This window comes from Somniosus microcephalus, chromosome 14 (assembly GCF_052327205.1).
Source record: "Somniosus microcephalus isolate GS21.2 chromosome 14, FLI_Smic_1.0, whole genome shotgun sequence".
In the NCBI taxonomy this organism is placed as follows: domain Eukaryota; kingdom Metazoa; phylum Chordata; class Chondrichthyes; order Squaliformes; family Somniosidae; genus Somniosus; species Somniosus microcephalus.
The window spans coordinates 73,837,928-73,855,278 of record NC_141000.1 but is presented as its reverse complement, the minus strand read 5'-3'; the positions used below and the strand labels follow the sequence as shown (position 1 = coordinate 73,855,278).

At 46.0% G+C, this 17,351-nt stretch overlaps 1 protein-coding gene across 2 annotated transcripts in view; it reads left to right on the top strand.

Moving 5' to 3' along the window:
• The window catches only part of efhc2 (EF-hand domain (C-terminal) containing 2), a 210,585-nt gene that overhangs the window by 161,516 nt on the left and 31,718 nt on the right, over positions 1 to 17,351 (top strand). For both annotated transcript variants that reach the window (XM_086006688.1, XM_086006687.1), the window contains one exon: positions 4,651 to 4,848. In XM_086006688.1, coding sequence (XP_085862814.1) covers positions 4,651 to 4,848 — 198 coding nt within the window. The remainder of the gene's footprint in view (positions 1 to 4,650; positions 4,849 to 17,351) is intronic.

Here is a 17,351-nt window from a genome sequence, read left to right as displayed (position 1 = left end):
TTGGAACACCTCTTCCGCGTCAGATAGAATTTGTGACAGACGCCCAGGTGCGACGTCATCATCTTTTTTGTCAGTCACAGTTAGTGCCAGAATGGAATGCCAATACAATTGTAGTCTTCGGATCCATTCACGTCCCAATAATGGTGGTCCTCCATCTCGTAGTATATATATGTATAGTTTCTGTGTTTCCTTTCCGTTATATTCAACTGGCACCCTTATTTTTCCTCTGGGGTAGACCTTTTGCCCCGTGTATGTCTTCAATACAATGGACGTGTCCTTTAAGGGTATGTGTGAAAATAGCCGCTCATAGTCTCGTTGATTCATGACAGTTAGGGCTGATCCTGTGTCCAATTCCATCTTCACTGGGGACCCTGCTATCATGAGGGTGACCCAAATGGTTCGGTGATCTTCTTTTGCGATCACGTTGTGTAACTTTAAACAACTTAGTCGCCTGCTCCCGGAGTCCTTATCACTCTCCTGATCTTCTGAACTACTATCTGTCAGTTTCTTTACTTTCCTGTACTGTTCCTTAGTAGTTCTTGTCGTGTTGGTCTTCTTTCCCGACCTGCAGACTCTTGCTATATGTCCGATTTTCCCGCATTGCCTGCATATTTTGTCTTTAAACCAGCAGTCCTTCTGTTCATGGGTTGTTCTGCCGCAGCGATAGCACTTTTTGGCTCCATACGCCATTTTGTTAGCGCTGTATTCTTGTGGTTTCTGTTGTATTTCCACAGCTCCCCGTGCTGCTGCTTCATAGGATACTGCCACGCTGAAAGCCTGTTCTAGCGTCAGGTCCTTTTTTGAAAGTAGTCGTTTCTGGGTTCCTTCACTCTGGAGCCCGCAGACAAACTTATCCCGTAAGATGTCTGCCAGTCCTGCTCCGAACTGGCAGTGCTTCGATAACTTGCGTAGTTCCGTAAGATAGTCAGCATTGCTCTCATCTTTGTGCTGGTTTCTTTTATGGAACTTGAATCTTTCTGCTATCAGCAGTGGTGTAGGGCTTAGGTGTTCCTGTAAGATATGAACAATCTCCTCAAAACTTTTCTCCATTGGTTTAGCTGGGGTAATTAAATTCCGCAATAGGCCGTACGTACTCGCACCCATCAGATTTAATAATACCGACGCCCTCTTTCCATCAGCCACCTCATTTGCCTTGCAGTACACTTCAATTCTTTCCACATACGTGGTCCAGTCTTCTACCTCGTTGTCGAAAGCAGTGATACTGCCACTTTTCGGCATCTTGGATGATTTAAAATGGCGCCTCCCGCGCTTTTGCTTCTTCCCCAATGGAATAAAATGGCGCCTCCCGCGCTTTTGCTTCTTCCCCTTACTGCCACGCTGCTCCTAGCGTTCTACGGGGTAATGGCGGCGACCCGCAGCTTCAGCGCATCTCGCTTTCCTTCCCCCCCGTTTAGTTTCTCTCCGCTGTCCTGTTCTCGAGCACCGACCGCACCCTGTGCGCTCCACCCTCTCTCTCTTGTTTTCTTTTCCCGGCGACGCTGCGCGGCCCGATTTGTAGAGCCGCTCGATCGAGCTTGAGCCCGCTGCAGTCCGGAAGGGTCAGCGTGCTACCTGCTACCAGCACGATTCGCTGGAACCACAGTCTCTCCCGCAATTCTCCAAACACCGATGGATTCTTTGGGCGGTTGCCCTCGGTCGACGCCCGTTGCTCAGACTACGACCTTCCAGGACCTTCCTTTCAGGTGAGATCCCCGTGAGATGATGCCACACTGCAGGTGAGTTCGAACTTACTCGTCGCCACTGTAAAGTCCGCGCCTCAATAATACACGGACTTCGGGAGAACAGTTTAACAGGTACTTTATTGAACAAGAGGCAGCTTGAAACTGAAACTACAGAAGCCTGCTAGGGCCTTTTATACAGGGGTGGTCACTGCCGGTACTGCAGTCTAAGATCAGTTATTCCCTTAAAGGTACATACACAACAACACCACCACCTGCAATTTCCCCTGCATGTCATACACCATCCTAACTTGGAAATATATTGGCGTTCCTTTATCGTCGCTGGTTCAAAATCCTGGAACTCCCTCCCTAACAGCACTGTGGGAGTACTTTCACCTCACAGACTACAGCGGTTCAAGAAGGCAGCTCACCATTATTTTCTCACGGGCAAGTAGGGCTGGGCAATAAATAGTGGTCTTGCCTGCGATGCCCACATCCATGAATGAATAAAAAAAAATAATTTAAATGATGGACAAGTGGAAGGAGACCACTACCTGCATCTGCAATCCATCGCAGGAAGTTTCTCGCAACCTGCAGAACACCCTGGAGAGAGTGATAATACAGATTCTGCAGCTTCGATCCCAGGAAGAGCTTCTGGGGCCACATACTCTCCTTCCTGTGCATCTTCCACTCCTCTTCATCTTCATCACATTCAATTTCCAGATCAGTGATGCAGTAGATGCTTTCAACAGAACACTTTTTTTTACAGGGCTTGCAAGACCTGATTATTCAGTTTGTGATGCCACCAACCATTGACAGCCTATGCCCAACACCAGTAGAGGAGTCATCACAGTTGTCAGAGTGTCTCTGGAGAGTAGTATTGACCTTGCTTCCTTAAAGCCCCTCCAATGATGGAGCTTCAGACATGGGCATGGCACCCATTGTCACTGCAAGAAAAATGTTGCCAGAAGCTGTTCCATCAGCTTTACTGAAACGAGAGTCACCTCAGACCTCTAAGGCTTCAGGAGAACATTCCCAGTCACCTAACACTCAACTTCACCTCACTTAGGGTACACCTTGTAGGAGTAGTAGATTAGGAACAAGTGAGTTAGTTGGTACAAAGGGTAGACATGATCATAAGAAATATTGTAGATAATAAATGTTTTTGTTGCCACCTTTTGACAAATGTCTCCGTGCAAAGTACAGGAAACTTTGTTATATCCGGCACCAATGGGACTGAGCTGTTGCCGATCTATCAAAACTGCCGGACATACAAAGTTAATGTTGAAGCATACGGAGGTTTTCATCTCCGTATCTGACAACAAACACTGTTGCTTAGCAACAGCTTCAAACAGTTGGCCCGTACCTTGGAAGCGTCTCTGTAGCTTAGCAACAGCTTCAGAGAGACTTTCCAGAGCCCAACTGTTGAAAACAAAGCCACGAGAAGAAAAAAAACCTAACAAAACGGCTCCTGATTTCTGCCGGTAGATCGAGGTTTCCGGACATACAACCTCCGGATAAACCAAAGTCTCCTGTAATGACTGTTTAACCATATAAACTTCAGAATTCATTTCTGTGTATTATTGCTCACATTTTGGACTAGATGATGGTTAGGTAAAGGTAGTTTCCATGGGGATTCTCCCACTGGTCTGCCATAACTTTGGCGGAAGAGCCCCAGAAACTCTGGATAAACAGCATGGCACATGATCAGGAAAATCCCCATCACCTGAAAGCTTCCTGTCAAGCTTTCAATTCATTTCTTAGACTAATTGCCTACTCATTCACATTAACTGAATGTTCCTCGGCTTTCAATGGTAGTATTTGAATTTCTGAAATTTCATTTCTTTTACACTACGATTATTTATTACATTTATTCTATTTGGTTACACTTATCTTGGGGCATATCTTATGATTTTTGCTGAAAGAGAATGCTTCTGCACTACTGACTGCTGAGTAAGGAGCTGTTATGTAATGTTACTTGCTACCTCATTACTATCACTTAGTCACATAACGTTACATTTATAGTATCACCAACCGTTGCAATGGGCCAGAACTTCGGGTTCCCACGGGTGAGTACGTGCTGGGCACTCACGCGTAGGCCCAACGAAAGTGCCGGTTTCATGCATGCACTGCCCATGCGCGGGAAACCGGAACTTCCATTCCCTTAAAGGAAGGGGTTCACAGGTCGAACGCATGCGCTGGAGAGGCAGCGGGTACGCCTGGAACCTCCGTTTTTTTACAGGTTTCTCCGGGAGGGTAAGTCTCCAAGAGCTACGCTTGTAAAAAACAGTCGCAAGGCCTGCTTTTAACAAGGTAAGTGGTGAATTAAGTTAAATTAAAACATTTTTTCCACAGGTTTATTATTTTTAAATACTTTAAAGAAAGGTAAGTTTATTTTTAGCCCCGTTAGAAACTGTAATTAATTTTTTCAAAAATTTAAATTATTGTTTACTGTAGTTATTTTATGTAATTTATAGTTATTTTAAAAATGTGATTTAAAAAAAAAATTATTTGAAGTTTTAGTGATGTTTTGGGGCTGAATTGTATTCATAGATTTGACAGGTCTTCCTGTCAAATCTCTGAATACAGATTCCCTGCTACGATTGGCTCTCCATGACCCACGTGATCCCAGGGGACGCTTCGAACTAACTGCGCCCTGGGATACGCAAGCACTGCGCGCCGGCAGTTGGAGCAGGCCTAGGATCGGAATCCCACGTGGGCCTACAGCAAAACGGCCGGCGCGCTAGCTAAGTGCAGGTTGGGGGCTTACACCCGCTGGAAGCTCCCGACCCGAATTTCTGGGCCAATATCTTTGGAAGCTTTGAATTTACTCCCAATTTTTTAATATATTATAGATTATTATTACTACTGCCTGTAAGTATTTATTTTATATAAAAACAGAAAATGCTGGAAATATTTATTAAAAAAAAATGTTTTTTATGTATTTATTTTATCCTTTGTTTCTAAACAGGAATATTGTGATACAGATTGGTGAAGGACACCTCACTGAACATGAAGTCATGACCATGGGCCGCTACTATAGCATCCGTGAACAGCAAGATACAGACATTTGTCTCATATTGCATGTTGTCCAAGAGGCACTGAGAAAGAACGCCTTTGAAGATTTCCCCAAAATAACTGAGGCTTTTATGTATGAGGATCGACAAAGGTAACAAACATAAATATCAGGTAACAATGTCCGTGTTCTGATCGGTTAATACAGTGAATCCCCAACATACTTCCAGAGATTTTGTAATGTAATGTTTAATTATATTATCTATGTTCCACAATTTATATTGTGCCCACTGCTATTTTGAAGTACTGTGCTGTAAATATCTCATTTGTTTATGAAATCAATTCATTGGATTCATAGAAATGAGTAATTATTTTTTTCAACTGGATCTTTTGGCAACAACAAACAAGAAGGTATATGAGGATTGTACCATTTGCTTTCACCTCACATTAAAACGATCCTTAAAGCATCAATGGATGCATGCTTCCTTGATCCTTGATCATTGATACCGAAGTAACATTTTAACTTTAGAAGATTTTACATGAAATTCATCTGCAAATTATATGAGCCAGTTTCTCTTTCTCAGCAATCTATTTATGATTTTATAATAAAAAGAGTGTAAACCAACATACATGACAAAAAAGAGTAACAACAGAATGTTATTATATATCAGGGACAAGGTACATTCTTTATGCATCAGCCTGTGGATGTGGTAGGCTATTTGACCATAGAGAGCATCGCAGCCAAGACTAATTAGGACAAATCCACGCACACATATTTTCTAGCAGTGATCACCAGGAGTGGGAACCCTAACTGATTTGTATGACCCTAGCCCAGGGGCACTATGGCTAATTGCAGCCACTGGTTCACTAATGCCCTTCAGGAAAGTGAACTTGCCACCCCTACCTGATCTGGTCTACGTGTAACTCCAGTTCCACAATATGTGGTTGACTCTAAAAATGCTCCTTCTCAGAGCAGCTAGGGGTGGACAACAAATGTAGCTTTACCAGTGTCACCCACATCCTGAGAACATATAAATAAAAAAAGGTATTATTTTTCTTGATTTACAAACACAAAGGATTACATAGTTTAGAAAATTTGGGAATGGCGATATTACACAGTTAAGACTTTTCATAATTCCTGGGAGGTATTTCAAACATTGACAAATAGGTATCAATGACCTACTCATCCCTTGAATTAGGTCTTAGTCATGTATGCAAGAATGTGAAACAAATGTGTTGATGAGAATATTCAACAGACAAAAACCCAGGTTCTCATATTGGCAAAGGGATGATTGCAGAGCCATTAGTGAGCTGTAGAAGTATGAAAGCAATGCACTCTGGAGAGAAGTGGGTGAATGGGTTAAGGAAAAGGAAGTCAACATATGGGCTTTCCTGGAAAATGTTGATTGATAGGCCACAGATCAGCTTAAGATGTAAATGCAGATATTCCCCCTCTCTCATTTTTCCTGATTTTTTGAAGTGGCACATCCACCATCAAAATGATGCTTGGCACCCAGGATGAACTATCTGGGGTGACCCAAATGCTCCACCCACACTTGCTTCCATTGTGTACACAGCTGCTCCACTTCACCTAACTGGATCATGCATTTGGCATGTCTTATCATTCACCTGATAAGCTTGCTCACCTTTATATCTTCAGTTTTCTGTGGTCTATCGTCCCATCATCAATTTAACAATCAATTAGTATCAGATGAGCTGAAACTTTACTGGAAATCGTGGGTTAAAAAAAATGACAAATTAACTAATGTTTTGAATGTTTTGTTTAAAATATATAAAAAAAACTAGTTGATCAGCCGTGGCATTACGAGTTGGAGGAATATTCATTTGCTTTGGCGCATTTTTATTAACATTGGCCCTGAATTTCCTTGCTATGTTTGGCACTTTTGCTGTTGTTATGTCATTATTGCACTAAAAGGATTGAGGAAATTTACATTTTAGCACATATAGATCCATTTATTGCTTGATCTTCTTAGCAGTGCAAACCTTACACCTGTTAAAGCCTCTAAGGATTTATTTGCATATCTGCATTGTTCAAGTACACAGAAGTTTCCTGGAATTATGCTAGTCCTGCAATCGATGTAAGTTACCCCCCAAAGAAATGTGCCAGCAGCACCCTCTGTCACTTTATACCAATGTAATGAAAGAGTTGGTGAGCTGAAGAGGGTACCAACTTCACTTACTGATTACAGGCGACCAATCGACTTTGTTTTAACCATTCCATCACTTTTTAAATCACTGATACCTGCACTTCAGTTTACTGTAGTGCTTTCCTTGCTTCCCAGAAAAATAATTCTCTGCCTTCCCCAACTCCGAAACCCACACTCAGATCAACTTCGGACAAGAAATAGATTTCCCCATGAGCATACCACTCTATGCCGTTGTTGAAGGATGTATTTATTTGTGATTAGATGTTTCTCATAATCAATAAGGTTCTTGAAACATTAAGGTCTGGAGCTCATAGCTTTATTAAGCATATAGGATGTGATATTCGGCACCTTAGCGCTGGCAGTTAAGGCCTGTTTCAGGAAAAATATGGTGGCCGCTTCACTTCAGCCCACTTCCATCACGACCCGCGTTGGTCGCCATCTTGGTGAGGGCGATAGCGTGGGCGAGATGTGCATGCGCCGGAAGTATGCAGAGTAGGCAGATTGTGATGCATGACCTGCCATTTTGGATGTCGCTGTTCCAAATAATGCCCTCTCATAAACATGCACAGCTGAACGTGTGTCCAGCTGTAAGAGGGACCCCCCACCAGTGCTATTTAAAGGGTACATCCAACTTACAGGTAAGTTGATTATTTCTCTTGTACTGGCTCTTGCAGAGTTTATATCAATACTGGCTTGCTAGATTTATAACATTGTTAACGTGTGCAGGGAGTGATGCTGGACGTTGAGGCGTTGGCTGCAACTGGAAGGCCTCTGACTATATTACTTGCTCCCGGTCATGGAGGCTCTAGTTGCAATCTCCCTTGCACTGCAGCTTGACAGGGAGATGAAGCAGAAGCAGCAAAGACAAGCTGCTCGCAGAGGGAGGGGGAGGAGGGCTCTCTGCAGGAGGCCTTACCCACCAAGGGTCTTCAGGGAACATTTCTCCCACCTGCACCTAAGCCAGGAGCAGTGTATTCGGCAGCTCCGCTTCACCAAGGAGGTGGTCACAGAACTCTGCCACCTCTTGGAACCAGATCTGCAGCCTCAGAGCAGGGCGACAATGACTCTGCCAGTGGCCCTCAAGGTGACCATGGCCCCGAATCTTTTCACCAGCGGATCTTTCCAGGCTGGAACAGGTGACATAGCAAACATTTCGCAGTTCGCCATCCATTGCTGCATCTAGGAGGCCACAAAGGCTCTGTACTCTAAGAGAAGGGACTTTTTTGTCTTCCCCCTAAACAGAGAGGAGCAGGAGGAGCGTGCATGTGGCTTTGCTAGGATATCTGGCTTCCCCATCGTGCAGAGCGCAATCGACTGAACACACATAGAAACATAGAAGATAGGAGCAGGAGTAGGCCATTCGGCCCCTCGAGCCTGCTCCGCCATTCAATGAAATCATGGCTGATCGTCCAAATTCAGTACCCTATTCCTGCCTTCTCTCCATATCCCTTGATCCCTTTAGCCTTAAGAAATATATCCAACTCCTTCTTGAATATATTTAATGAATTGGCCTCTACTGCCTTCTTTGGTAGAGAATTCCACAGGTTCACCACTCTCTGGGTGAAGAAATTCCTCCTCATCTCTGTCCTAAATGGCTTACCCCTTACCCTGAGATTGTGACCCCTGGTTCTGGACTCCCCGACCATCAGGAACATCCTTCCAGCATCTAGTCTATCTAGTCCTGTTAGAATTTTATAAGTTTCGATGAGATCCCCTCTCATTCTTCTAAACTCCAGCGAGTAAAAGCCCAATCGACTCAATCTCTCCTGATACGTCATTCCCGCCATCCCAGGTATCAGCCTGGTGAATATTCGCTGCACTCCCTCCATGGCAAGAACATCCTTCCTCAGATAAGGCGACCAAAACTGCACACAATACTCCAGATATGGTCTCACCAAGGCCCTGTACAACTACAGCAAGACATCCTTATTCCTGTACTGAAACCCTCTCGCTACGAAGGCCAACATACCATTTGCCTTCTTAACCGCCTGCTGCACCTGCATGCTTACTTTCAGCGACTGGTGCACAAGGACGCCCAGGTCTCGTTGCACTTCCCCTTTTCCCAATCTGTTGCCATTCAGATAATAATCTGCCTTCCTGTTTTTGACACCAAAGTGGATAACCTCGCATTTATCCACGTTATATTGCATCTGCCATGCTTCTGCTCAATCACCCAACCTGTCCATATCATACTGGAGTTTCTCGGTATCCTCCTCACAGCACACACGCCCACCCAGCTTTGTGTCGTCTGCAAACTTGGAGATATTACATCTAGTTCCCTCATCCAGATCATTAATATATATTGTGAATAGCTGGGGTCTAAGGACCGATCCCTGCGGTACCCCACTAGTCACTGCCTGCCACTCGGAAAAAGAGCCATTTATTCCAACTCTTTGCTTTCTGTCTGCCAACCAGTTCTCTATCCGAGTCAATACCTTGCCCCCAATCCCATGTGCCTTAATTTTACACGCTAATTTCTTATGCGGGACCTTATCGAAAGCCTTTTGAAAATCCAAATGCACCACATCCACTGGTTCTCCCTTATCGATTTTACCAGTTACATCCTCAAAAAATTCCAGTAGATTAGTCAAGCATGATTTACCTTTTGTAAATCCATGTTGACTTTGTCCGATCCGGTCACTTTTTTCCAAGTGCTCTGCTATTACATCCTTTATAATGGACTCTAGCATTTTCCCCACTACCGATGTCAGGCTTACCGGTCTGTAATTCCCTGTTTTCTCTCTACCACCCTTTTTGAACAGCGGGGTAACATTAGCTACCCGCCAATCCATGGGTACTGTTCCAGAGTCTATTGAATTTTGGAAGATAACCAGCAATGCATCTACTATTTCTAGGGCCACTTCCTTAAGTACCCTAGGATGTAGATTATCAGGCCCTGGGGATTTATCAGCCCTCAATCCCATCAATTTCCCTAACACCATTTCCCTACAAATACTGATTTCTATTAGTTCCTCCCTGTCATTAGACCCTATGTTCCCCGACATCTTTGGGAGGTTATTTGTGTCCTCCTTTGTGAAGACAGAACCAAAGTATGTATTTAATTGGTCTGCCATTTCTTTGTTCCCCATTATAAATTCCCCTGATTCTGACTGCAAGGGACCTACGCTTGACTTCACCACTCTTTTTCTCTTCACATATCTATAAAAGCTTTTACAGTCAGTTTTTATGTTCCCTGCAAGCTTACTCTCATACTCTATTTTCCCCCTCTTAATTAATCCCTTTGTCCTCCTTTGTTGAATCCTAAACTGCTCCCAATCTTCAGGTTTACTGCTTTTTCTGGCCACATGTGGCTTTGCGGGTGCCGCAGATCAATACTGAGATGTACTGTAACTGCAAAGGCTACCATTCACTTAATATGCAGTTGGTGTTGGACCACGCGCAGCACATCATGATGGCGAATGCCTGGTATCTTGGCAGCAGTCATGATGCCTTCATCTTGCGCCAGTCCACTATGCCTGCAATCTTCCAGCCACCACATCAAACCCAAGGGTGGCTGCTCGGAGACAAGGGCTATCCACTGTACACTTGGCTGATGACTCCCCACCACAACCCCACCAATCGTGGCCAGCAATATATAATGACAGCTCTGTTGCCACGTGGAACCTCATCGAACAGATCATCGGGGTGCTCAAGCAACAGTTCCGCTGCCTTGACTGCTCCGGAGGAGCTCTCCAGTACTCACCGGAGCGGGTGTCCCAATTTGTGGTGGTCTGCTGCATCTTCCACTACTTGGCCATCATGAGGGTGCAGCGTTTGTCACCACAGGTTCCGTGACCACCTCAGGAAGAGGAGGAGGAGGCAGAAGGGAGGAGGCAGCCTGCAAATCCCCGTTCAGGATTGCCGTTGCTCAACACTTCCCCACCTTACCATTCCTCTGTCACGGAACATTACAGCATCCTCTTGGGCACAATGGTGAAATGAAAGCCACTACAAAACGAACATTCCAAACATAATTTTGACAGCACCTCCTAAGCCTGCAACCTCTACTGCCTAGAAGGACAAGGGCAGCAGCCGCATGGGAGTACCATCACCTCCAATTTCCTCTCCAAGTCACACACCACCCTGACGTGGAAATATATCGCCGTTCCTTCATCGTTGCTTGGTCAAAATCCTGGAACTCCCTCCCTAACAACACTGTTGGGAGTACCTTCACCACACGGACTGCAGCGGTTCAAGAAGGCATCATCAGACCAGCACCTTCTCGAGGGTAAGTAGGGATGGGCAATAAATGTTGGCCTTGCCAGCAACATCCATATCCTGTGAATGAATTTAAAAATAATCCAATACTAAATAGCAAAGTCAACTAATCACCCTTGTGCATTCCCTTAGTGTCTGTCTTTCGTGTGCCTTTGCCTATTCTAGTGCTACCCCATGAAGTGCTACCCCAATGGCTGCAGCATGCCTGGTGGAAGACTGCTGACTTCTGCAGTGTCCCCCGCAGAAAGTCCTTGCAGGAAGACCTCGAGCAGCTCTGGGCCTGGAAGGCCCGGCTTTAGACTGCACCACCTCGGCATGGGCAGCAGCAGTCTGGGCTGGCTGGCTGACAACAACTGCAATGGCACTGGAGGAGTGGCAGTGGTGGAAGTACAAATGCTGTCATCCTGCGAGAGGACATCCATGGAGCCACTGCCACTTCCCCATGGCGGCCCCTAAGCATTCCTAGCCATCTCTTGGAGGACAGATTGCTGGACTGTTGTGAGACCCTGCAATCCCCTTTCCACACTCTTAAATGCAGCCATGATGGTAACAGTTTCATCTTGTGTGGCAGCAAGCTGAGCCTGCATGAGAGCAATCTGAGCTTGCGTGACAGCAATCTGAGCTTGCGTGGCAGTAAGCTGAGCCTACATAACTGAAGTCTGAGCTTCCACTGCAGAGCTCAGATGTTGGGTCGCTTCCACTTATGCTGTGAAGAAAGCTGTGACATCGCCCATCACATCCAGCATCATGGTTGGGTCCACAAGTGCTATAATGGAGTTGCCCATCACTTTCATCCTGGAAATCATGGGCTTCAAACTCTAAGCGAAGCCTCACACAATGTTGGGGCCAGACTCTTCCATGCTCTTGACATTGCTCAGTGACAAGAAGCTCTCTGGCAGGCCTGCCATGGCACCAAGCATTTCTGCGTGCATGCCCATTATCCTTCTTCTGAAGGCCACCCCATCGAAGTCCTCATCTGCAGGAGAACTCGTGTGCAACCTCGCCCTCTGGGGAGCTTGCACCTGCGCTACCCTTTCCCCCTGGCCTGGCTGCAGCCCACTCATGCCCCATGCAGATCCCACCTCTATACTACCCTCTAAAGTTTGCGCAGTGCCATTTTCTGAGCAGGTGCCTGGGAGTGTCAAATTGAGTGACGGTGTCTCTTCTTCTCCATCAATCTCCTCCTCTACTTCTTCCTGCACAGGTTGAGCTGGTGGCAGTTCTTGGGTATCTGAAAGGAGAAAGGCACAGGTTCAGGTTGTGGTGAGGGGAAGGTGGAAAGCAAGATCTGCATGCTTACGCCATCAGCATCTTGTCAGTGAGAAGAGATTGTGGGATGAGGGGGAAGTGGGATGTGAGAGGGATTAGGTGTGAGCATACCGTCATCATCAATGCTTTCAGAATCGCCACAGCCTCAGTGACGGCCCCTCCAATTATCTCCAGAACTGTCTCCTCCAGCTAGGTCAGGTTCTGCAGCCGTGTTTGCCCTCAGCCTGTTCGCTCCCATTCGTGCCAGTTGTGAGCCACCTTGGCCTGCAAGAGAAAGGGAAGTGTGTGAGTGAGTGTGGAGCAATGTGTTTGGGTGATGTGCCTGTCATGGTTGAATAACTGGCATTGTGTGCAAGGTGTGAGATGTGGGTGTGAGGCTTGCAGCAGTGGTAAGTGTGTGAGGGTGAGGTGAAGCTATGATTCTGAGGTATGAGTCGTGATTGCTCAGGATTGTTGGTAGGTGAGTGTTGGGGTGTGGTGCATTGAGCACTGTGTGAGGCTAGTGGTGCAGTTGATGGGGTATAGCATTTGAAGATGCGCTCACTCATCTTGACCACTTGTGTGAGGTCATTAAATGTCTTCCAGCACTGGATCCATGTTGTGGGGGAAAGACTGGTAGCACTGACTGCTTTAACAATCTCCTCCCACTGCTTTCGAACAGTGTGCCTGGAAGGCCTCCTGGTCCCCTGTGGGTAGAGGACCCGTTTCCTCCTATAGACCCCCTACAGCAAGGCCGCCAGTGCTACATCGGAGAACCGAGGTGCCCTTTCTCCGCCCTGTTGAGGCATTGCTAACTTCCAGCTCCAGTCAGAATGAGGTACTTCTCTCACAAAGCATCTCCCCTTTAAGAAGTGCAGATAACCTTTCACTCTGCAGGCAACCTTTAAATACAGAGCAGACCTCCCACAATATTGGGCCCCCTGTTGATCACTGAGCCAACCAGCAGTGTGTTTAGTGCTGAGCTCAGCGCTGCAATCATGAGCAAGCAGCACGAATTTTGTGTGCTGCCTGCACTACGTTCAAAGGGTGCAGGCAAATTGCGCATCAAGATCCCTGTGCCTGTTTTTGGGCCTTATCCAATTTAGCCCCCATAGTACTTAAAATCGCATTTCCACCTGCCAAATTATTTTAAACCCAGCATCCACAGTATTTTGCTTTTGTATTAGTTTAAACCCTCCCTCAAAGCACTACTTAACCTCCCTGCAAGGACATTGGTCCTAACCCTGTTTGAGGTGCAACCCATCCATCTTGTACAGGTCCCTCCTGCCCCAGAACTGGTCGCAATGCCCCAGGTGTCTGAAACTCTAATTCAAAAACTAATGTTTTACACAGATACTCTCTTCCACAGGACTATCTCTGGCATCCTTGTACACATTCTCTATCAGGGGATTAATTTACACAAGCATATTAAAACTGCTGGTGCTGTAAGGGTCAGCCTTGGTTCAACAGTTCAGTGACCACTATTTTAGAATTACTGTGCATCTATACAATTGCATCATCAATTTGTTATTTTAAGACATTACAGTATAATAATCATACTATCCTGCTTAACAAACAAAGGTTAAAAGATAACATTACTAAAATATCAAATCAATTCAAGTCAGCAGCAGTATTTTGATGCTACTCTGATTAACCCTTTCCATACACCAACATAATGGATGAGGAGTTGCAGCAGCAACAACAACAACAACTTGTATTTATATAGTGCCTTTAATGTAGTAAAACGTCCCAAGACGCTTCACAGGAGTGTTATAAGACAAAAGATTTGACACCGAGCCACATAAGGAGAAATTAGGGCAGGTGACCAAAAGTTTGGTTAAAGAGGTAGGTTTTAAGGAGCGTCGTAAAGGAGGAAAGGAAAGTGGAGAGGTGGAGAGGTTTAGGGAGGGAATTCCAGAGCTTTGGGCCTAGGCAACTGAAGGCATGGCCACCAATGGTTGAGCGAATATAATCAGGGATGCTCAAGAGGGCAGAATTAGAGGAGCGCAGATATCTAGGGAGGGTTGTTGGGTTGGAGGAGATTAGAGATAGGGAGGGGTGAGGTCATGGAGGGATTTGAAAACAAGGGAGAGAATTTTGAAAGCGAGGCGTTGCTTAACCGGGAGCCAGTGTAGGTCAACGAGCACAGGGATGATGGATGAACGGGACTTGGTGCGAGTTAGGACACAGGCAGCCGAGTTTTGATGACCTCAAGTTTATATAGGGTAGAATGTAGGAGGCCAGCCAGGAGTGCATTGGAATAGTCACGTCATAGAGTCATAATGGCACAGAAGGACCCTAGTCCTTGCACCATCAACTAGTGGGAACAGCCTTTCCCCGTCTAGCCTATCTAAACCCGTCATAATCTTGTGCACCTCTATCAAATCACCCCTCAACCGCCTTTGCTCTAATGAAAACAAATCCAGCTTCTCCAACCTGTCCTTGTAGCTAAGATCCCTCATACCCGGAACCATTCTGGTAAATCTCCTCTACACCCTCTCAAGCGCCTTCACATCCTTCCTAAAGTGTGGTGACCAGAACTGGATGCAATACTCCAGTTGTGACCTAACCATCGCTTTATAAAGGTTCAGCATAACTTCTCTACTTTTGTACTCAATATCTCTACTTATGAAGCCCAAGATTCCATATGCTTTGCTAGCCACTCTCTCAATATGTCCTGCCACCTTCAGGGACCTATGCACATTAACTCCCAGGTCCCTCTGTCCCTGCACACTCTTTAAAACTGTGCCATTAAGTGTATATTGCCCCTCGCTGTTCCTTCTGCCAAAATGCATCACCTCACACTTCTCTCTATTAAATTCCATCTGTCATTTGTCTGCCCAGTCTTCTAGCCTTTCTATGTGCTGTTGCAGTTGATTGGTATCATCCTCAGTTTGCCACACCCCAAAGTTTGATGTCATCGGCAAATTTAGAAATTCTACTCTGTATTCCAATATCCAGGTCATTTATATATATATATAAAAAAAAGCAGTGGCCCCAGCACTGACCCTTGGGGAACACCACTGTTTACCATCCTCCAGTTTGAAAAACAGCCATTTTCCACAACTCGCTGTTTTCTGTCCTTAAGCCAATTCTAGAGGTAACAAAGGCAAAGGCATGGATGAGGGTTTCAGCAACAGATGAACTGAGGCAGGGGTGGAGACGGGCGATGTTACAAAGGTGGAAATAGGCGGTCTTAGTAATGCTGCTAATGTGTGGTCAGAAGCTCATTTCAGGGTCAAATATGACACTAAGGTTGTGAACAGTGTGGTTCAGCCTCATACAGATGCTAGGGCGAGGAATTGAGTTGGTAGCTAGGGAACGGAGTTTGTGGCGGGGACTGAAAACAATGGCTTCGATCTTCCCAATATTTAATTGGAGAAAATTTCTGCTCATCCAGTACTGGATGTCGGACAAGCAGTCTGACAATTTAGAAACCGTGGAGAGGTCGAGAGAAGTGGTGGTGAGGTAGAGCTGGGTGTTGTCAACGTACATGTGGAAACTGACGCTGTGTTTTTGGATGATGTCGCCAAGGGGCAGCATGTAGATGAGAAACAGGAGAGGACCAAGGATAGATCCTTGGGGGACACCAGAAGTAACGATGCGGGAACGGGAAGAGAAGCCATTGCAGATGATTCTATGGCTACGATTTGATAGATAAGTGTGGAACCAGACAAGTGCAGTCCCACCCAGCTGGATGACAGTGAAGAGGCGCTGGAGGAGGATGGTGTGGTCAAAGGCTGCAGACAGGTCGAGAAAGACAAGGAGGGATAGTTTACCTTTGTCGCAGTCACAAAGGATGTCATTTGTGACTTTGATGAGAGCAGTTTCGGTACTGTGGCAGGGGCGGAAACCTGATTGGAGGGATTCAAACATGGAGTTCTGGGAAAGATCAACATGGATTTGGAAGGCAACAACACTTCCAAGGACTTTGGAGAGTAAAGGGAGGTTGGAGATGGGGCCGTTGTTTGTAAGGACGGAGGGTTGAAGGGTTTTTTTTTGAGGAGAAGGGTAATGACGACAGATTTGAAGGAGGGGGGGACAGTATATGAGGAGAGAGACCGTTGACAAATGTTAGCTAACATGGGAACCAGAAAAGGAAGTTGGGTGGTCAGCAGTTTGGTGTGAATAGGGTCGAGGGAGCAGGAAGTGGGTCTCATGGGCAAGATGAGTGCGGACAGATCATGAGGGGAGATCGAAGAGAAACTGGAGAAAGATGCGAGTTCAGGGCTAGGGCAGGAGGCAACCTTAGAGGAAGTTTGGCCCGGTAGGCTAGGGGAAGGAAGGGAAGTGGCAGAGACAGCTGATTGGATGGTCTCAATCTTAATCAAAGAAGTCCATGAGGTCCTCGATCTTGTTGTCGGAGGTGAGGGTGGAGGAGACAGGGGAGTGGAGTTTAAGAAGACGGTTAGCAGTGGAGAATAGAAGCCGGGGTTTATCTTTGCACTCCAGAATGATTCTGGAATAGTGAACAATTTTGGCAGATGAGAGCAGGACCCGATAATGCTTTATGTGGTCCAGTCAGATCTGGCGGTGACTGGCTAAACCAGTTGTCCGCCATATCCCTTGGACTTAAGGGAGTGTAGATGAGGGCCGTACCTGGGGAGCAGCCAGGGTGAGAGTGAATAATTGTTTAATATAGACTAGGGCATCAAAGATGGTGGTGAAGGTGTGGTTAAGCAGATCGGTAGCTGCAGAAATGTTGTGGTGAATGGAGGGCCAAAGGCTGGACAGTTGGGATTTTGTAATTGCAGTTGTAAGAGAGTTGGGAGAGAATTTTTTCAGGGGCGGACAGAGAAGGAAGTAGGGTTGTTGTGGGGTGGGGGAAGGGGGATGTGGGTGGAGAGCGATACGAGGAAGTGGTCAGAGATGGCCTTATCTGCGATGGACTCGATGGGAGTAGCGAGGCCACGAGAGATGGTGAGGTCGAGGGGGTGGCCGTGGATATGAGTTGGGGAGTTTACATGGAGGGAGAGATTAAGGGAGGATAGGAGGCTAGTGAACTCCGAGGAGAGAGAGCACG